At 36.8% G+C, this 22,748-nt stretch overlaps 1 protein-coding gene across 1 annotated transcript in view; it reads left to right on the top strand.

Moving 5' to 3' along the window:
* The window catches only part of LOC140151090 (calmodulin-regulated spectrin-associated protein 1-like), a 70,597-nt gene that overhangs the window by 18,803 nt on the left and 29,046 nt on the right, over positions 1-22,748 (top strand). The window contains 2 exon segments of the mRNA XM_072173304.1: positions 21,398-21,483; positions 22,473-22,629. Coding sequence (XP_072029405.1) covers positions 21,398-21,483; positions 22,473-22,629 — 243 coding nt within the window.

The following is a 22,748-nucleotide window of genomic DNA, read 5'->3' on the forward strand; positions in this document are numbered from 1 at the left end:
ATCCATGCAGAAACACAATTGGGTCCTGATGGGACCAGGCTCAAGCAAAATGTTTAAGGCAGCCTAAAAAGCCTCTATTTGAACATCACAAGAATCATTTCGCATAGGCCTATATGTTGACAATGTATGCTTTGCCAAACAAGATGCAAGAACATGATGGCCTAATGGATAGAGCGTTCTACTCATGAGCACAAGGTTGTGGGTTTGAACCCTGGCAGAGCCAATGTGTTATATCGTGGGCTGCACTGCTGCAGACACTTTATCTCACTTGTCCCACTTCACCCAGGCGTAAAATGGGGAGCTGTAGGGGGTAGTCATACCAGCACCTTATTGTTGTCAGCCAAATGGTATGATATCCTAGTGGCAGCTGTAAAGCACTTTGATGTATGTTAAATTGCAGATCCAAGACGCTATATAAATGGCTACATTTATTATTTTTATTTATAAAAAGCATAAAATGAACAGTATGAGAAAATAATATTCAGGTTGCTGTAGATAGCTCAACAAAAATCAGTGCTACCCCTAGGGGATTCAGCATTTGGTGAATATTTCACACAAACATAATGTACAAGGTGTTTAATTCAACCTCCATTTTTATATTTACAATTTACTCAAGTTAAGACAGGAATGCGCTGGATTTGGAGTTAGCAGCTACGGAATTCTGCCATTTCAAATAAAAAGTGTAAATAAAATATTGAACAGCTTAAGCATAGTTGAAGTTTTGTTATTTTTACAATTATATTTCCTTTTTTGTGCTGGTGCATTGGCACTGACCCCGTTTTAACAATTTCCACCTTACAGAAAGCTTAACAAGCTGTTAAGTTCTTATTGTACTGAGGAAGACAAGCATACAATATGGTATAAATTTACCTTGTAGAGGCTATTCTGTGTAACAAGGGCACTGGAACAGTGGCCAGTTTTGTGCCTGATATATTTGATTGTTGGTGAAATGTTATAATGACAAGTTGTGTAGATTTGCATTGGAATGCCTGTCTGTCTGTCAAGCTTTCAAGAACATCGAGATTAAGTACTTTATGGGACAAAAGAAAACAGAATAATATTTCTGAATGGCTTTGTGGATTTAGGAAATAAAAGCCCAGAATTAATTTTTACCCAGAAATTCTTTGATAACTATGGACTACCTAATATTTGGCAACTTTAGAAATGATTTACACATTATTCAAAACATACATTATGATCAAATTAAAAGCTATCAAATGTAACAGAATGATACATTGTAGAAAGTGGCCAATAATCAGAAGCTTTTCCTGGCTTGCCTCTTATGAAATAGTCAATTAAGCTGTTAGCTGGTACTTTAAAACATGCACAAATTTCCACCAAATCTATTACAGGGGAGTAATATTCCTTGCATCTAGGCAGAATGAGTACCTTTCAACTAAACGGTAACTGTTGCAGAAAATAAATCGAGGTCAAGTTATCATTAGCAGCACAACACAAATATTTTTATGATATAAATAGTAATACCCAAACCTAAGCAGTGTCCTAGAATTTGATTTTGTGACTCGAGAAACATTAAAAACACCTTACAGCATTGCATGTATGCTTTGAACTTCCTGACAAATTTTGACAGTTACTTGAAAATTGCTAGAAAGGCAAATAGTATTTTTATTGCCTGCAAATGTAGGCACTTAAGGTCCAGAAATACCGACTACATGTAGTTGAATATGTAGGAACACAATATGATGTAAAATGTAATATTGCTGTCTACTGAAGATGACCATCATGTTGTCAGTTGGTTCACTGCACAGTGTACACATCATGCATTACACAGCACACATACCCATTAAAAAGTCAAACATGTTGTCAGTAAATGGTGCATATTGAGTTAAATAATGAATACAGTATGCACATATGTTAGAAAAAGGGTGTTTTTAAACAAATCCTGACTGCATCTAAAATTTGTTATTAATTTTACCAGCTGTTTGCATTTGCTCATTTTGAGTATTCAGTGCATAGATTAATAATGATGCACAGCGTGACATAGAGCTCAAGTCAGTTTCTTTTACTAATCTATTTTGCATTTTGGTGGAATTATTGTATGAAATATCATATAGTAATCCGGTAAGGAAGGACAATAAGATTAAATACCAGGCACATAGCAATATATTCTGTATGCAATCGGCATGCAATGTGTTAAAACCACCGAGCGAGACAGATGCATGTTGTTTTTATTGCCAGTTGTCGACCATGCTATTTGACTATCTCTCCTTCCGCATGTATTATAAGGTAACCTTTAGCCTTTGTGATTTCACGAGATAGTTTGTGCAAGGTATCACCTGTTTTGCGGGATGAGCTAAATCAAATAATATTGCTAGAAATTTGCATCTCATCAAGTATCTCTGCAATATTTTTATAATCTATCAGTTCCAACAGAATTGTTTTTGATATGCACAAAGGTACACTTCACATTTCCTATGATTTGCTTAAAAATGAAATAGTTTCTTGCATTGCTGATAATGCTTATTAATATTTACACAATGATTAATGGCAAAATTAGTATATTGATATTTACTATTTTAAGTCATGCTTACATTGTACATGTATACTAATATGATACAGTGCATTCAAGGCAATAACAACATGCAATTGAAAAATCCATAAATTCATTTAGGGCCAGACCGAGCCATCGGATGTGGGAGTTTACATCATACACAAACTGATATAATCCTAGATGGCACACAGCAAGACTAGTTTACAAACACTTCAATAGAAATGATGGGAGTAACTTTAGAATAGTGGCTTAAGGTCACGCTCCACTCTAATCCTAAGTTCCTAACCTTAACCCTTAATCAAAAATTCTTAATCATAATTTGGTGATTTTTTTTGCCAAACCTGACTTTTCTGATATGTACGGTGTTTGTAATATTTGAACATGTCCCAACTTACACTTTATTGGAAGCAGCCAAATTTGTAGTTTAGGACAACAGCAATTTTTAATTAATATTGAAACATTTAAATCGCTCAGAGCTCCAGCAGCCAAGTGGATTTCTTTCATTTTTGTCTCATAATTTCAGCAAATGGGTAGCAAATATTCCAGAGAGTAATATTAATTTGTTCAAGTACTACTTCATTACATGTTGTTCAATATTGCCAATTTCAGGTGATGGGATCAAATAATTTTCAGTAAAATGTATGTTCTCTATACTACTAGTGTTGTTTAAGATGCATTTTGATTCAGAATCATCCTGGTTTTTAAAAAAACCACCCCAAATCTTATTACATAATAATTCTAAATAAAATATATATGCCAGAAAATTGTGATATCAAACAATTAAATAATAATAAGCAAATACGAGGCACCAATAAAATAGAACTAGTCATCTCTGAGGAATGGGTGGGTAAGGTCAAACAATATGATGTGATACCGCTTTGATTACAAAATAAAGGCGTCTTCCAATAAGTCATCACGTTGGAATTTTTGCCTCCTTTCCTGCAATTTACGCTAACCAATTAGGTATAAAAAAATCCAATCTGTTACTTTATACCAGGGAATGTTAAAAGCTTAAAATATTTGATGATGTACACACGTGTAAGGGTGGAGTATTAATGGCCGTGTGTGTATGTGTGAGTCACTAATATAGGGACGTATATATAGATGTGTAAGTACGCCTGATTATCAGTCCGAATGAAGCGTGTGTACAGTGCTGTCTATTGGATTTTTGTGTTTGTTTGATTTTATGCATGGATATCGTTACAGCAGTGATTATTCGCTTGTGTGGAAGTGTGAATGAGCCATTGTTTTTTTTGGATTTCAGTAGGTAAGGATAGTTTATGTTGTCTTTGGTGAAATAGTTTAGGTCGCTGAAAGTTGTTAGAAATGTGTTCATTATTAAAACTGTTTATATTTTGTGACTAGTAAGTAGGGGTGTGATTCTTCAGGATTTTTTGCGGCCAAAATTTTTCGGACTTGTATTGATTTTCAGCCTGTTTGGGGGGTATTTTAGCCCAATTTCATGTTGTTTTTCAGGATTTTCTGCTACTTTCAGGATATTTCACAACCTTTGAATTACAGCCCTGAAAGTGGTCTGTGATTGAAATGCAGTACAAAATAATATGAATCAAATTTTATTATTTTGATTACTACTACTTAACATGTACAGTAAGTTACAACTTTTACTTCAAAATGGTGTTAATATAATTAGCTATTGAGCATTCACAATATTGCAGCTATCTTTATACTAAATTGTATGTTTAATTTAAAAAAATCTTTTAAATAGCATTTGACCGTTATTTGTCACTAAGAAAAAGTATCGTTAATTTACATTCTATTTCTATGAAGTGAAATATACTGGTACAGATCCTTCATTTCCTTGTTTGTCATTCTTGCTGGTGGTTCTGACAAATGGTGAAATTGATATTCATGCACTTTACAGCCATTATGGTAGTTGATGATAGCAATGCATGCTATAATAATAGTAAAAATGTACGGTAATAATAAAAGATAGGTAGGTATTGCGGGGGTCTAAACTGCCAATGCCATGTGTATGTATGTTGCAAATTCACAGGAATTGCGATGCCATTTGTGTAGGGGCATGGTTTATTTTTGTGCTATGGGTCAATCATTTTAAATTGTCGTGCAAAAATAGAATTGAAACCTCCAGTGGGTGTCTGGATAGCCTTCTGATACTAATTTTAGAGGATGAATAATAAGTTATTTTTGACATCCACACAAAATAAACTTGGGTTAAGTGGCTTGTAAAAGTGTAATTGTTTTTAACTTGCTAATAAGTATGTGAGATTAGCAATATTTTTTTTATCCATTCGCAGATGTTTGCCTGAAATATGAAATTTGTTTTTTTCCTGTACATTCATCATTTTCATTTCATGTTCATACCATTTTGCTGATCTACATAATGCAGATGTGTTGAACTAAACAGGTTTATTGCATATTGATCATGTTTCATGTCAGTTGAGCAACTCTTTCCCACAAATATAAAGAAAGAATCAGTCTTAAACATAGATGTGGGTGAGGTAATAAGCGTGGAACATTTGTAACATCCCTAGAAGTAGGGGGGTCACACTATTTTGTAATCAATGCTTTATCTCCTTGGTTTAAAGCTTTTATGAAAGTGCTTACAAAACTAAACTTATAGCAATTTAAATGGTGAAAATCGGTCAAAGCGTTTTTTAAGTTATTACAGTTTTAATGTTCCCAAAATTGCCGATTTTCAGCCCAAATCGGTGAAAAACACCCAAATTTAACGAAGTGGCAACTTTGATATAGAATAAAAACTTAAATATGAGTTTCAAAGATCCAAATTCAGTATAATTATACTGTATCCATTAACATCCAAAACGGATGTGACGTCACAGGCATCGGTCGCATCTCTTTTTGCTCCCGCGAAGCTTTGAATTAAATCTTCGCAATTTTCTGATTTCCTTTGGCCATCCGGCAATAATTTTTGTGGATTTGCGTTGTATAAACCTTGCTCCTCAATTATGTTGGCAAATTTCTTCGATATTGCTGACTAAGATGTTATTTTATGAACTTTAATGATCCTGGGGTACTTCAGTGTACAGTCGCCATCTTGACTCGTGTGTTGAAATCTATCGGGGATCTACGATAGTGATTGCATGCAGCTTGTGCGCTGCTTTACTCCCGGGATATCACTGGACTTTTCTTTGGCCACTATCCTCTCTGTATCATCTTCATGCTGGACAGTTACGGTAGGATCTTTCCATTATTTTTGTAGCCTATGTTACCGAACTTATACATGTAGCAATGGCGAGACGACGATCTGTCAACAAACATCGTGACCATGATAATATGCTCTCGCTTATTGTTCTTCTAGTGGCAAAACTGCTAGTATTCCATCATCTTGTGGCAGTTAGTGATTTGCAATCAGATGTACATGTACATGTTACAAATTACCCTCCTTTCAATTTTATCCCATTTGATTTAAACCAAACTCACAATGGTTATGGTAGAAATACATGTAGTATGCGTACAGGTGTAGAAATAGAACCTGATTATCTCCGAAACAAATATGTTGAACTTGAAACTCGTGCAGCAAGCACTCCAAATGTGTCGCATGATATGTATGTGCATGCGCCCTCTCCATCTTGTTTTGCACCGAGATGTCCTGATACTGGGCTTTCTCCATCTGATCATGACAAAGTTCATGAACCCATTCTGTCCAAATCCATCTCATTTGATGTAAACCAAAACATGCAAAATTATGGTATGCATACAGGTGTAGAAATAGAATCTGAATATCTCCAAATGAAACATGTTGAACTTGAAACTTGTGCAGCAAGCACTCCAAATGTGTCGCATGATATGTATGTGCATGCGCCTCTCCATTATGTCTTGCACCGAGATGTCCTGATACTGGGCTTTCTCTATCTGAGCATGACAAATTTCATGAACTCATTCTGCCCAAATCCATCTCATTTGATGTAAACCAAATACAATATTATGGTATGCATACAGGTGTAGAAATAGAATCTGAATATCTCCAAAAGAAACACGTTGAACTTGAAACTTGTGCAGCAAGCACTCCAAATGTGTCGCATGATATGTATGTGCATGCGCCCTCTCCATTATGTCTTGCACCGAGATGTCCTGATACTGGGCTTTCTCTATCTGATCATAACAAACCCAATGAACTCACACTGTTCAAATTCATCCCCTTTGTTGATGTAAACCAAAATTACGGTATGCATAGGGGTGTAGAAACAAAATCTGGTACTCTTCAAAACAAACATTTTGATCTTGAAATCTGTGAAGAAAGTGTTTCAAATGTGTCGCATGATATGATTGTGCATGCGCCCTCACATTTATGTCTTACATCAAGAAGCCCTGATATTGGGCTCTTTCCTCATGAACATGACAAATTCCATGAACTAAATCAGCTCAAACTCATCTCATTAGATGTAAACCAAATATATGGTATGCATACAGGTGTGGAAATAGAATCTGGTACTCTCCAAAACAAACATATTGAACTTGAAATCTGTGAAGAAAATACCTCAAATGTGTCGCATGATATGTATGTGCATGCGCCCTCCCCTTTATGTCTTACATCAAGAAGCCCTGTCACTGGGCTCCCACCTCCAGATCATGACAAATTCCATGAACTCATGCTGTCCAAACTCATCTCATTTGTTGTCAACAAAATGTACGATATGTATACGGGTGTTGAAACTGGTGTTCTAAATGTTACATGTGTTCAAGGTGAAAATTATACTGAACACAAGTGTATGTTATATGAAACCTTTGAATCCTCTCTATCATATTACAGTAGCCTGCACACAGGTGTTACATGTACAACTTGTTCCAAAGGTAATTATGCTGAACTCATTAATTGTACTGAATACATTCCATTCATCTCGCATCCAAAACAAACTTATTATGATAGTACGCATACAGGAGCTGAAAGCAGTGCCCCTAAAGCCACATGTGTTGAGCTTGAAATCTGCACAGAAAGTATTCCACACATGTACGTGTCGTGTGATACGTTGGTGCCCTCCATATGTCTCATACAAAGAAGCTTTGTTACAAGTTGTTTTCCATCTTATGTTAACCAAAACAAGGCTAACATAAACAACCTGTACCTGTACGTGCTGAATCTCCTTGAATTTACATTCTCTTTTTGCCAAATGTTCCCAACATGCATGCAACCAAAACCAGCTTGCAATGTGGAGCTTTAAACTCCTTGTTAGTAAACAACAAAAACTAACCCATACATTGGGGTTTGGCATTTTGATTCCAAAAATACCAGTCACTTGTTATTGATATTATTACTTAGTGGGCAAATTGAAACAAACCCTGGCCCTCAAGTTTTGGAGTACAAATGTGGCGCTTGCCAGTCAGAGGTTGGTAATGATGCTCAAGCGTTAATCTGTGACAAGTGTAACTTCTGGTGTCACACCGAGTGTGTTGGTTTATCTGATCAAAACTATAATGACCTGATGAACACATCTGGTAGTTTTTCCTGGGTGTGCTATCAATGTGGCTGTCCAAATTTTGATAGCTCTGTTTTTGGAACCAGATCCATAGAGTTGTCAAATCCATTCTCTACACTAAGTGATTCTATCATTGACATTCCAGGTGGTGATTACCCCAAAACATCCACCCCAACTGATACAAACCATGAGCAACAATTCAGGAGTTTTTCTCCTCCCAAAAACCGTAGCAACAAAATCAAGACAATGATTATAAACTGTAATGGGCTGAAAGGTCAAAAGAAACAGGCAGCCTTTCGTGCCTCAGTGGATCATCACAATCCTGATATCATCCTGGGCTGTGAGTCAAAAAATCAGTCAAGATATGGCTACATATTCCATATTCCCAGACAATTACGCCATTTACAGGAAAGATAGAGACTCAAACGGGGGAGGCGTATTTATTGCTGTCAGAGACACTCTCATAACTGCTGACATACCAGACTTAGACTCAAACTGTGAAGTAGTGTGGGCAAGCTTACAGTTCTCAGACACCAAATCACTGTATATTGCCAGCTACTATGGCCCACAAACTAACAAAGCTAAATCTCTTGAAGAGTTAGCCAAGTCCTTGTCTACTGTGTACTCTAAACAGAGATCTAAGCTCCCAAATGTCATCATCGGGGGAGATTTCAACTTCGCTGACATAAATTGGGATTCATGGACAACCACCAATCCAAAAACAGCTAGTGAACACAGAAGCTTCTTGAGCTTTTTACTTGAAAACTCACTCTCCCAACTTGTCACAAAGGTCACTAGACCTATATCCAATAGTATATTGGATTTGATCACCACCACAAATCCACACTTGGTGAGCAACATCATTGTGAGCTCAGGTATATCGGACCACGATATAGTCACCTTTGACATAAACATGAAACCAAAATACCAGGTTAAACCACCCAGGAAAATTTATAACTTCCTGAAAGCTGATGAAAGTGTTTTAAATGAAAAGGTAGCAGCATTCACACAGGAGTTTCTTGCATCAAATCCCTCTCTAAATACTGTGGACACAAACTGGGAGAAAATAAGAAATTGCTTGTATGAAATCATGAATGACCATGTCCCATGGAAAATGAGTAATGGGAAACGCGTCATCCCTTGGATCACTCGTGACATCAAGCGATGCATGCGGAAAAGAGACACTCTCTACAGCAAGGCACGTAAACATCCAAGTGACCAATCCTGGAGAACATTCCGCCAATATCGGAACAAAGTGACCTCATTGGTTCACAACGCACACCAAGAATACGTCAACAACATCATTGGTGCCAACATTGTAGAGAAACCAAAATCATTCTGGTCATACGTGAAGCTCATGCGAACTGAAAATCTTGGAGTACCAACACTCAGAACTGACACAAAACTCTGCACAACTGACAAAGATAAAGCTGAAGCTCTCAACACACACTTCAAATCTGTCTTCACTTGTGAACCAAAGACCAACATACCTGATAAGGGGATCTCACCTCATCCATCAATATCGGTGCTCACCATAGGCTTGGAGGGAGTGGAAAAACAACTTTCATCACTGAACCCAACCAAGGCTTGTGGACCAGATGAACTGCCTGCCAAGCTCTTGAAGATGGTCGCACATGAACTAGCACCTGCACTCAGATTTCTTTTTCACCAATCCTACACCCTGGGCTGCGTACCAACCCAATGGAAACAAGCTCTGGTCACCGGTATACACAAGAAAGGTCTAAAATCCGACCCTGCAAATTACAGACCCATTTCACTTACTTGCCTGTGTTGCAAAATAATGGAACACATTGTACTCAGCCATGTTTCCAAGCATCTCAACGCAAATAACATCTTGCTTGACTCTCAACACGGGTTTAGGAGAGGCTGTCAACGGTAACACAACTAATTACATCTTGCCATGACTGGTCTTACACTCTCCAAAATCGCGCCAAGCTGACGTAGTGTTGCTAGACTTTAGCAAGGCGTTTGATAAAGTTCCACATCATCGCTTATCCGCCAAACTAAACTTCTACGGCATCAGAGGTCCGACTTTGGAATGGGTCAACTCCTTTCTGCACAACAGAGTACAAGCTGTGTCAGTAAACGGTTCTCACTCCAGCTGGGGCAATGTTACATCAGGTGTGCCCCAAGGATCGGTACTTGGACCAGCCCTCTTCCTGTTGTACATTAATGATATCCAAGAGAAGATCCAGTCAAGTATGCGCCTGTTTGCAGATGACAGTATTGTGTATCGGGAGATTAAGAGCGAAGAAGACCATCGCATCCTGCAGAGAGATCTCGAAGTCCTCGCTGACTGGTCGTCCACCTGGCTTATGCAGTTTAACATCAGCAAGTGTGCCATTCTCTCCATCACCAAGAAACGCAAACCAAGCATCTTCCAATATAACATCCTTGGACAGCCACTTGTGAGAGCAGACCAGCACGAGTATCTCGGCGTTACCATCTCGCATGATCTCCAATGGAGCGACCACTGCAGTAAAATCACCAAGAAAGCGAAGTCGCACCTTGGGTTTGCTACGCCGCACCTTATCTCCCTGTAATCAAGACGTCAAAGCCAGAGCCTACCAGGCGCTTTGTACGCCCTCAGCTTGACTACGCCGCTGAAGCCTGGAACCCGTATACCATCACTGTAGTTAATCGCATCGAGCAAGTTCAGCGAGCTGCAGCACGTTTGTCTTCAGAGACTTCAGAAGAACTACATCTGTGTCAAGCTTGATCAACACCTTGGGCTGGGACCAACTTCATACCAGGCGCCTGGCATCACAGCTGACCATGTTCTATAAGATCCAACATGGCCTGGTCAACATACAACTGCCGCACATTATCCTACCAGCAACATACATAGGTAGACACGACCATCAATTGAAATATTCCATACCAGAAGCCACCATAGACTGCTACAAATATGCATACTATCCTAGAGCCGTAAGATTGTGGAACCAACTACCATCAGCGACAGTGTTAGCACCATCTTTAGCCACTTTCAAGGAAGCCGCCCCTACCAGCTGTGAGGGGGGATGAAGGTACCTGTTGGCTCAAGACTCCTGTAAACCACCACAGCAAGTATGTTTTTATCCCAAGCACCCTAAGTTTTTCGTTTGGTATGGTCGTTACTTTTTCTTCACCTACACTTTTCTGCACTTTGCCTGTTGACGTCACTTCTGCACCATCCTAGTATAGCTTTTAAAGCTGCAAAAGGATTCACCTTTGAAGAATATTAAAGAATTAAAATAATAACAGGTCACATGATATATTATGCAGTTTCTGAAATAAAAGACCTGGAAAATGGGCAAAATGGCAAAAATGGAGGACCGTCGAAAAGTAGCATGCCATAGAGATATTCCCCATAGAAAACACACACATTTTTATAGGCAAATTGATAAAAAACCACAATATTCAATTTGTTATAACTTCGGAACGGTTTATCATAGAAAAAAGAAAGTTATATCCAAAGAAAGCATTTTTATTCAATATCTAGAAATACCACCTAAGAAATTGATTGCATACTTTCCTCATTGTAGGGTAACTTGATTTTCCAAATGACCAAAATGAAAATTTCAATTTTGGTAGGATTTTCCCCATAGAAAACACACACGTTTTTATAGGGAAATCGACCAAAAAAGAGTACCATTTTCAATTTGTTATAACTTTTGAACCATTTATTGTAGAAATAAGAAAGTTATATCCCAGGAAAGCAATTGTATTCAATATTAGGAAAAAGCATGCAAGAAATTCATTGCATATATGTTCCTCACTGTAGGGTAACTTGATTTCCCAACAACTAAATTCTAGAATTTTTTCTGCGGATATGACATTTCACCAAACAAAACACAACAGAAGCAAAAATGTGTCAAAAGCCATTGCAGAAAAAATACATTTCAAAACTTTCCATGACTGTAAAAAACAAAATTTAACATGTTTGTACATTGGTGAGTTAAAATAGGAAAGAAGAGTCATTTAGAATGAATAAAATCAGTAATTCTGATCAATTCAAAATCAGCACTTTTGGGCTCTGAGTCAAATTTCTGTGCTGTGACGACACAAATTAGGCTAAAGTGTGACCTCCCTACTAGAAGCCAAACCTATCAGCATCTATCACATAAATTCTGTTAATGTGTGTAAGGGAAATGCTGGTTGGTCGGATGATTTTTATTCCTCTGTATAGATGAGGTGACATGTGTTTACATTTGATACGCCCTCTGTTGGTCTGTGATCAAAACTGTCAGGCAAAAAACACTATAGTTTACATGGAAGAAGTTAATTTTTATTCATTAACTTTGGTTTCAAAGCAAATAATACAAAAAATGGTATCAATCTTGTTTATAAATGCATCAAGCTATATATCACACAAAACTTCAAAGGTTTTTAAAAGTTGAGTTTTAAAGAGATTTATGTGGTCTGTCATAGACACTTCTGTGTTATTTTGCCTGACTTGAAACAACAGAGGGCGGTCTGAATGTAAACATGTGACATCATAGGTCACCTCATCTATACATTGTACATCATTTTCATTTCATGTTCATAACATTTTACATCATACAGCTGTGTTTGGCAACTGAACTTTAAACAGGTTTACTGTATATTAATCATGTTTCATGTGGACTGATCAACTCTTTCCCGTAAAAAGTAAAGAAAGAATCAATCTTAAACATAGACGCAGGTGGGGTATGCAGACCTTGAAGCTAAACTGATCAGCATCTATGATCACAGGATACAGGAATTATCTGTTAATGTTTGTAAGTGAAATGCTGCTGCTAGTCAGATGATATTTACCCGCATTTTTATTCCTCGGTATACATCATGTTTATTTCATGCTCATAACATTTTATATGCAGCTGTATGGCAACTAAACAGGTTTACTACATATTGATCATGTTTCATGTTAGTTGAGCAACTCTTTTCCCATAAAAATAAGGAAAGAATCAATCTTAAACCTAGGCGCAGGTGGGGTAAGCCTGAAACATTAGTAAAGCATGCATACCTTGAAGCTAAAATGCTCAGCATCCAGGGATACAGAGATTCTGTTAATGTTAAGGGAACAAACCAAATATTTGGTGACATTTACTGACATCCTACAAACAAAAGTACTTTCATTAGGAAGCTGACTCCACCCCTCCTTCCCTCCCTGAAACGTATGTTGTGAAATGTTGAAGATTCCAACCCAAAAGATCAACTTTGACATATTTAACTAGTTTTTAAACGTAATCAGACTTTTTAACCCCTCCGATCTAACGAAAGCACTTTCGCTTATTAGTCGTCGTTGAACTTTTAGTTTGTTCCCTAAGTGAAATGCTGCTTGTTTGGATGTTAAATTTATGCAGTCTGGCCATGTATTGAATTAATATAGTGTACTTACTGTAATAACATAGACCGCATTACTAGGAGCTCTGGAACACAACAATATATTGGCTTGAAAACAGAATGAGGCTCAGCCAGCATGTAGACCAACTATGTGTTACTATTCTACACATGTAGTACCCATTCCTTAATAAGCACCCTCGGAGGACATTTCTAACTTTCTAAGCTGATTAAATGCCACCTTTTGCTGTACTTGCAGCATGGATTTATAATTTAGGTCAAATTTTTTAACTTAACATGAGTGAAAAGGACTTTGGCATTGAGTTGCATTGCCTGTGATATTTGTTACATACAACATTTTACAGTTATCTTAAATCGAAACATGGACCAGGTTAGGTTTACATAAAACATCCTGTTCGACATTCAAAACCTAGTAAGTGATAAGCATCCGTTCAAACAATTTGTAATTAACATCCTATGGACTAAGGGTGAATACGATAAAGTTTTGTGGATATAAGATACCAAAATTGTGAAATGCTCCTTTAACAACAAGAAGAATCGATCATATCATATTTACATAGAGTTGGGAGGTTGAGACTAGTCAACATCACTGCCTTTGCCATAAGCAAAAAACAACATTAGCATCTATCACACATTGATGCTAAATAATTCTGATAACGTGCATGCATGCTTGTATGAAAATGAAGTACCTACTGACATGATTATGCTCTTAAAAAATCAGATTTGCTCAATAGATGGTGGATGTAAAATTAACATTGTACATTCATGTAATGATGGACTGATATTTTAATATATTTCATCTGTCATATGTTTGTATATTTAGAAGTCAGGAGTAGGAGGAGTTCGGAAATATAATATTGAAAAGGTTTTTCTAATGTTGAGGTTCCATTCCTGCAATTAGAGCACTTGAATTTTCTTCAGTTTGAGGTGCAACACAGCAGGTCACGGCAAGTCGTGTAGAGACAGTGTAGCTATGCTAGTTGCGTTGTTATGCAAGAAAAAGTGTGTAGATGCATAATTTGATACAAGTCTTGTATTCTGTTTACAGAATGGTTTGGACATGGAGTGTCTGAAGGTTTCCTGTGGCTTGATTTAAATTTTAAGGATGAAAAAGAAATGGAAAACAGACTGGCCATCAATAATGTATGATCTTATGAAATTGGTTTAATTTTTTTCAAACCTGATTATTGTTTGGGATATTTGTAGTGTTTTACACATGTCCCAACCTACACCTTTATTTATATTGAATTGGCCAATCAAATGGAATTTTATGTTGTGTTTGTAATGGAGCAATTATTAATTAATGTTGTGATGGAATCCCCCATATAACTCCATGTTAAACAGCCAAGATAGCCAGTATCTTTCATTACCTCATTTTTCTGCCTCCGCAGGAGGTAGTATGCTTTGAAATTTACACCTAAAATGCCGCACATTGCGCGGCATGTAGGCCGATTGTACAAATTTATATTCTGACAAGTACTCTAATTTCCGCCCAATATCGAGAGCCCAATATATATCCCCCACCTCTTTGCGCCATACATAAATTCGCCTATCGCCATTTCCGAATGTTCAAAAGGTAATCACGCTTCTCAGCATGTGCAATAAATTAGCATTAAAATTAATCTTATTCTATAGGGATTCTAGAAACGCTTAGCACGTGGCGCCAATGGCGTGGGTCTATCAAGTTAATGAATTATGCATTAGAAAATTTTCAAACTCATATGTTGTATAATTGAAGACCGAAGTAAATAAGACTAGCTTGCGTATGCCGTCCTGTAAACCAGACCAAAAATGCCATACTGCGCAGGTCAGCAACCAATCACGGCGCGCCTTTGTCATGACGTCAGACGCAAACTAGTCTTTTTTTAATTCGGTCTTTAATTATAGGTTGTAGCCTCAGCGCTCATCTGCAGCCACACCACCTCAATGCCTTCGGTGTGATCAGCAGCTTTATCGTTGAAGACAAGTTGGAAAACCGTTATGCTGTGGCAATGGGAATACACCTCAAACAAGGTTTAATTTCATGATTACATGAAACCTGATTATTAATGCAAAAACTTTGGCTGGAGAAGTTGAAGCTGACGTTCATGGCGACACTTTGGATGTGATAATTTGACATCATGGATTGTTTTGTGCAAAATTGAGGTATTTTTGTGCCACGGCGAGTCAGCAGACCGACTGGCATGCATGCTAGGCTCGACTAGGCCACAATCATGATCCGATGCATTTGAACTGCAATGTATGGTATGATACGCCTAGCCGCGCCTATGGCGGCTTCATTGCTGCCCGGCATTGCTGTTCAAATACATGTACTAAAGTATTGCAATTTTATTGCGTTGATATAATTCGAATAATTCGTTTTAAAGTATTTGCTTCCCCAATTCCCATGCGTGGTTGTGTTTTATGTTCTACTGAGTACTGTTGCAATATTTTTGCATGCATACCCATGACCGTTTCAAGACTTTGACTGAGAAATTTGCTTTTTGTTTGTTAAGATAAAAATAAAAATAAAATGCAAGAATCATCTTTCCCCACACAATACTTCTTACAAACAAGGTGTTGATATTGGCCCTTTCGATGCAAGACAAAGCACAAATGAAGGAAACAAAACAAAACAATAATGTTTTTGATTTTTTATTCAATTACACATACAAAAGAGTAATGACCTATAAAAGACCCCCTAAATATAATAATATTAATATTATTTTAGTCCTGAATACAAAATATAATAAACAAGCATTAAAAAAATCTGAAACGTTACAATCGTAATTTTCAGTCAAAAATCCACGAGAAATGACTCTTGATACAACTTAGGCATATATGCATTTAAAAAACAGAAACGGCTGCCTGCATCTGGAACTCTTCATATCTGAAAGTTTGAAGGTCTTATTTCATACATCAGAATTATCTGCAAGATGACTTTAGGTGACCGTGGCCCTATTGGCTAATGCACAAATTTAGATTTTCTTTCTATTTAAATAATATGTTAAAGCTTATGCCCTGTAGATTACATTCGGTTCTTGAGATATGGCCTGTCAAAATGGTGCGAACCCAAAACAAAAAATTGGCAACAACTTTCTTTTTATTTTCTATATTTTGACAAGTCCAGTTGCCAGATGATTTTCTAATTACATGTATGAATTATGCAAAGTAAAGATTTCAGATACAATTAAAAGAACTATAGTAGGCCTACTGAGGCATGGTACATGGGTAGAACACACACTGTAGACCTACTACAAAATTACGGTTGCGTTTTGGCAAATTTCAATTTGCATAATTAATTTGGGCCACTTATTAGAAAAGTTGATTAGGGCCCTAATTAATTATGCAAATGGAAATTTGCATGGAAAAAACATTCATGGGTTTTATATCTTATTTTGTAGCCGATCTGAACATTCTACTTAGTACAATTCTTGCATATATAATTAGAAAATAAGGCCTACCTGACATCATTGCATATCAAAAATAAAAGAAATTTGTTGCCAACTTCTTGGTTTCAGCGCCATTTTGACAGGCCATATATTTTGGTAACCGAATATCCGATTAAAATAAAATTTTCAGTCTTGTAATCAGGAGAGAATGGACTCACATATTTCAATCAGACAAAAATCTATATCCAATAGCGTTACCTTAACGCGGCTGTGTACTCTAGCCATTGTTTCTTTCTCAAAATTGAGTTTTTATGATATGTTTGTACCTTGTTATGTTTTTTATAAATACAAGGAATGAAAATCCAGATTTGTAAACTCCAACTGCAATATTTTAAGGATTTTATTTCACTATTCCACTCGTGTTTGAAATTAAAAGGAAAGAAAATCTTTGTTGTACCAGCAAGGTACACGCCACAAGCAACAACTCATCGCGTTGCGTGTCGCGCAATTTGTTAACGCACAAATACGCTGACGCATACTGCCGACGCTTATCTGCATGCGCGGCGCATCTTATGGAAACACCACGGAAGCACTGATTTCACAAAAACCTTGGCCAAATGGCTCCGTTTTAGCTGATAAAATGTGGGTTTTTTCAAGTTCTTTGCCCCGATTTAAATATCAAGTTATGAATGGATTTCGCTCACACTTCTCAAGGGGCTGTGGATTTACCCGATGTTCACGTAATATAAGTTACAAAAACGAAAACTGTCGCATTCTCCTGTGAGATTCGATGAAAGTGTAAAATGTGACCACTTTAAACTTCAACGGCCATTATTTCAATGTTCATTTTCTCGGTAAAATGACGATTTAGGTACACGATAACTCAATAAATACAGCATCTATAGGTAAGCAAATATGATCATCGTAAAAAGCATGATCGACTCAAGAAACGGTTTTCTCATTTTTTTATATTTCGGTCTATTTCCGATTTTGGGCATCATTTTGTGCAAATAGGCGTTTTGAATTTTAAAAGTTCATTTTGATGCCTTATATGGTCAATATCTCAAAAAATAAGGCCAATATCAAAAAAATAAAAAACCGTTTTGGAATGGAGCCTCAAGATTGAGCTAAAAACAAAATAAAATATTTTGGAAAGAGTGTTTTTTGTTATGATGTACCTAACAAATATTGCCAAAAACTCACTTTTTTGTGATTTTCTTCAGAATTGTTGTTTTTACCCCAAATCTGTATTTATATTAAGATTTATGGATGTCTTGCCTTCATAAAAATGTATACTTTTATATGTCTTGCGCGAATAATTACAAAGTTATTGCACTTTTGCTACATGCATGTCTGAGAGTACACAGCCACCTTAAAGCTAGCATTATAAGTGTCTCCTTAACTAATAACAAAAGGTGCCCACTGGTATCTTGGAGGCATTGTCTTTTTTAAAGACATTTCTTGTTTGGCTTAAAATGAACAGAAACCCTTCCTAGCGGTAATATTTCACCAATTCTGGTAAAGAATAACAAAATTAAAATTTGACAAAAATCATACCTTTAATAACTCGGAATTCAAGAGATTGCATCACTGTCCAGTACAATCTGTGATAGAAGGGTAATTTGGCATGCTTTGAAATTCATAAACCATGTTCTTTGAATTTCCAATTCATCATTCAACCAGGATGAGTATAAATTTCAAAATGAACTTGTCATGTAGGCCTACCTCATAGCAAAAATACCTTAGTCAATCTTACTATGAAGACAACCTTAAACCATGGCTTAAGGAACGATGCTATTTGTCATGTCGGTGTGTAGGCAGGAGTACTACGTGTATAGCTGTAGGAACGAGTCTATTGTACAGGATATTCAGTATAAACAACAGGAAACTTTAATAGACTATAAATCCTACATCCACGACCACAACAGGCACCCTCACATTACATAGCATGCATACTATAAGGCCCTTGAAACTCTTTCCTGTTTCCCATCACTTTTTGTTTCAGCTCATAATAATGAGGCGACTTTTTCATTATTCATTATTTTGGCGATTTCCATTTCTCACAAAAACTAACTTCTTTGGTACCACCCATACATGTACATAATATGCAAAAAGATGATTAAAGCTAGTGAAATAAATAGGGGATCACAGAAGACTGAATTGTTTATTCCCTGCTTCCGAAATGATTTTGCAGCAACCCATGTTCACTTGGAAGAACACTGAAATATTTAAGAAAAATATGCTGAAGTGCTATTGTACCAAATAATGAATTTTATTCAGATTCTTGATTCACAAACGCAGACTAAATTTCATAACACACACAAGTGGTGGAAACGGTAAATCGAGTTTCAATGGCCTAATAGTAATATGCCTAATGTATGCAGCAGATAATAAAATAATTGTTTTTTAAATTCATAAAATGAAATTTTGAGGTCAGGTTTTTATCAATGTAGTACATCATCATCGTATTTTAATTGTAATTATAGTACTAGGTTTGCACAACTGAACCGGAAATATCAACTGCCTGATTGAAGCTTGGGATAGTCGGTGTAATTAATTATCCCTAATTCAATTAATTAATGGAGTCATTTGGTTTTGCATTACATGGAGGCAATGGAGAAGATTAAATGTCAAGATTAAGCAAAGACTATGCTATCTCAAAGAGCTCTTATGAATAATAACACAGAGACTCTTGAAACGCTTCCCTTTTTTTGGTGCAATCATACAGGGCTTGGGATGTGTCAACAGAATACATATTTTTAATGTATCCCTGGTGCTCACCTTTCACAATGTAGAAATGTCTGTAGACGACAAGTACATACAATGGAAACTTGTCGCGTAAGACGTCCTAACATAGATGATGTAGCCAACGTGTCTAGCTAATTATTGCTGCTTAGTGATCGTAATATCACCGATCATTTCAGCATTAAAGGGTTGACCACTATTTGGCCCTAGGCTTGTTTGTTTTACTTGCTTGAATTGTATAAAAGTTTATATATCGCCAAGATTTGTACGTACAAATGTGGAAGTGACATATGAACAACAATTAGCATCAGAAAACTTGAAACTTGGACTGTGTAAATAAATATCTAGCATATTGATTGCTATAAATTTAGAATGTGCACATTTTGTGAATGACCTGCTTCTGGCAAAGGGGAATAAGGAAACAGAAAGAGATGTTTTAGTGAAATAGTACTAATAGAAGTGTCTATAAAAATGATGTTATACAAGTTGCATCATAGTGATGACAAATGCAATTCATTGATGGCACTATACATTTAATCTGAGGGGCGGTGTCAATACATAAACAGAAAAGAACTTGTACTTTCACTTTTTGAAGCAGTGGCACAACCATAGGCTGGAGTCCCTCTGCTTAAGATCCTTACCTCCCTTAGTGGACTGGGCTGGTAGTTTATAAATTTAGAATGTGCACATTTTGTGAATGACCTGCTTCTGGCAAAGGGGAATAAGGAAACAGAAAGAGATGTTTTAGTGAAATAGTACTAATAGAAGTGTCTATAAAAATGATGTTATACAAGTTGCATCATAGTGATGACAAATGCAATTCATTGATGGCACTATACATTTAATCTGAGGGGCGGTGTCAATACATTTTTGCTTTTCTTTGTAAATTATATATTGCTGACATTTTGAAAGAGTACATTGAAGTGTCATCAGGAGAAATGTATTAATTGACTGTCAGTAAAGTACACAGGTCTGTCATTAGTGATCAATGATTATGTTATGAATTCAATCAGTCATAATACGCCAATTTATTATTGTACAGACATCAATGCGAGATCAAGGCTAATATACACAGGGCTGTGTTTGCAGACATGTATGTGATACAGACATGTATCTAAACATATAAGCAGCTTATGTCTGTCCGATAAAAAACAGAAGGTAGTATCATGTTGTATCACATTGTTACTGCATGGGAGTTGATATGATATTAACCCTAACCCACCAGGGGCTTTTAGGCGACGGGAAGGGAAAGAAGGAATAAAGAGAGAAAAGAAAGAAGTTGTTTGCTCTGGGTGGGAATCGAACCCGAGACCCCTCGCATGCCAAGCACTGGCTCGGCGACACTTGGGCGTGTTAGGTTTAAGCTACAAGCAAACTAGTATCAAAAGCTAAATCCAAGTATCCAACCATATAGATTTTGGAAACATATTCTGGTCTGCGATTCTTTCTTTCAATATGGTGCCATCTTTATATCAAGGGCAAAAGGTAGCCCTGTAATCTGTTCAGGTGACATTGATTTACATGTATAATAAAATTGCAAATGATACACGCTTTTGCCATTAATTGATCAAATGTTTCAAACAGTCATCTGCGATCATTAGCCAACCAAGTGAAAAGATTTTCATATTTGATAAAGAATCTCTAAAGACTACATAGTCTATGGTGATATTTACCACACAAAATGTGTGGTAGAAGCAGGCTGTTGTCACACAGTATACGTCAACATCGTCATAAGGCAAAGTCGTCTAGTTCTCTTTCAGTGTTAGCCTCATCCTTTATATGTCATGCACGGCAGAGCAGAACCAACATGGTTATAATTCACTGACTGTTAATTGTTAATAATTCACCAAGACTCGTCACATAGTGGTCGTTGTCACTTCAGCATGGCACATGATTGCAGTGTTGGAAAACATCTATGATGACCAGTGACAGAACATTTGCTGACATTGAGATGTTTATTTTATCAATAATTAACAATGAACTCATTATGTGTTTATGTGTCTTTACAGAGTGCTCATCTAGCCATGATGGATGCGATACAGAGAGCGTATGTGTTAGAGGTTGCCAGTATAGAGAAGGTTGTACATGCAGTCAGGTAAGTATGTCACCTTGTTAAATTGAAATGAAAGAGGCTGTAAGCTCTGACATGTTTGGTGTGTTAGAAGTAATGTGTTAGAATCGATGCTGTGAGATAGGTTTTATACATTGCATACAATATGAAGATGGATATCAGTTGGCTCGCTTGAATTCAAGTATGTAACATGAGCATGCAAATGTAAACAGATTTACTTTCATGGATATTGAAAATGTGTCTTAACCAAAGAGAGTAGACCCAAAGAGTACCAACTCTGTCATGTGTCGATAAAATTATGTACCTCCAGATTATATTGCCATGCACCAGAAAAACTTATATTTAAAGCTTGTTAATTTGCATTGTGTGTGTGATGCGTTGTACAGATGACTTGCACAATGCTGTATGGCAAACCTTTGTAAGGCTCAAGTTAATTTTCAATGCTGGAGATACAGAACACTTTGGTCTCCATGCATGATAAACCGATATGGCAGATTTGCTGTAGCATTACTCATGCTGCAATTCTGAGTCGGTACTCTTGGTCCAATCTCTGGTTTCATCATAAAAAGTACCTTTTTATTCTTTGCCAATGTTAAGATTAGATACATCATAAAAAGATGGTTAGGGAATGTCCAGTGGATTTGAAAGTCAGCTATTTGATTTGTAACTTGTGTTATTTTGTAGTCACATTATGAATCTATGCAAATGACTCATTTTGTAGAATTTATGCTGAAACCAGGATTCATACAATAGATAAAAGTGTGTAAATGTCTTAACTGCTTTTAGCTTCCTTGAATCAGTAACATCAGTGCAAAATTCAGGTCTTGCAGGATTAAATTGCGCACATTAAATAAAACGCTGGCATACAGACGTGTATCTAAAGGCTGTGTATAGATTACCTGTATGCAAAACAAAAACCTACAGGTGTGTACATCACTGACTTGAGGAAGGCAAATAGAGTTGAGTGGTCTTGATTTCACACTACACCTCTGCTATTTCTCCCATCTATACAGGCAATTTTCCACCTTCAGTGCATCCAGTGAATTACCATATGATGTGGAAGATGGTCTTCTGTTCTGGTTGAATAAAGTATGCGCAACAGTAAGACACAAGATGGAGAAGGAGAGAAAGAATCAACAACAAAGTCTAATTCAAGGTTCTCCACAAAAGGTAACATTCAAAAGTGAAAAAATATCAAATGTATAAAGTGTGTCATGTATTGGAAGTCCAGGCTCTGCTCTGTATCCCACTTTTCCATACATATGTTCATGTTTCAAAGGTACGAGGTG

Source organism: Amphiura filiformis, chromosome 4, assembly GCF_039555335.1.
Source record: "Amphiura filiformis chromosome 4, Afil_fr2py, whole genome shotgun sequence".
Lineage (NCBI taxonomy): Eukaryota > Metazoa > Echinodermata > Ophiuroidea > Amphilepidida > Amphiuridae > Amphiura > Amphiura filiformis.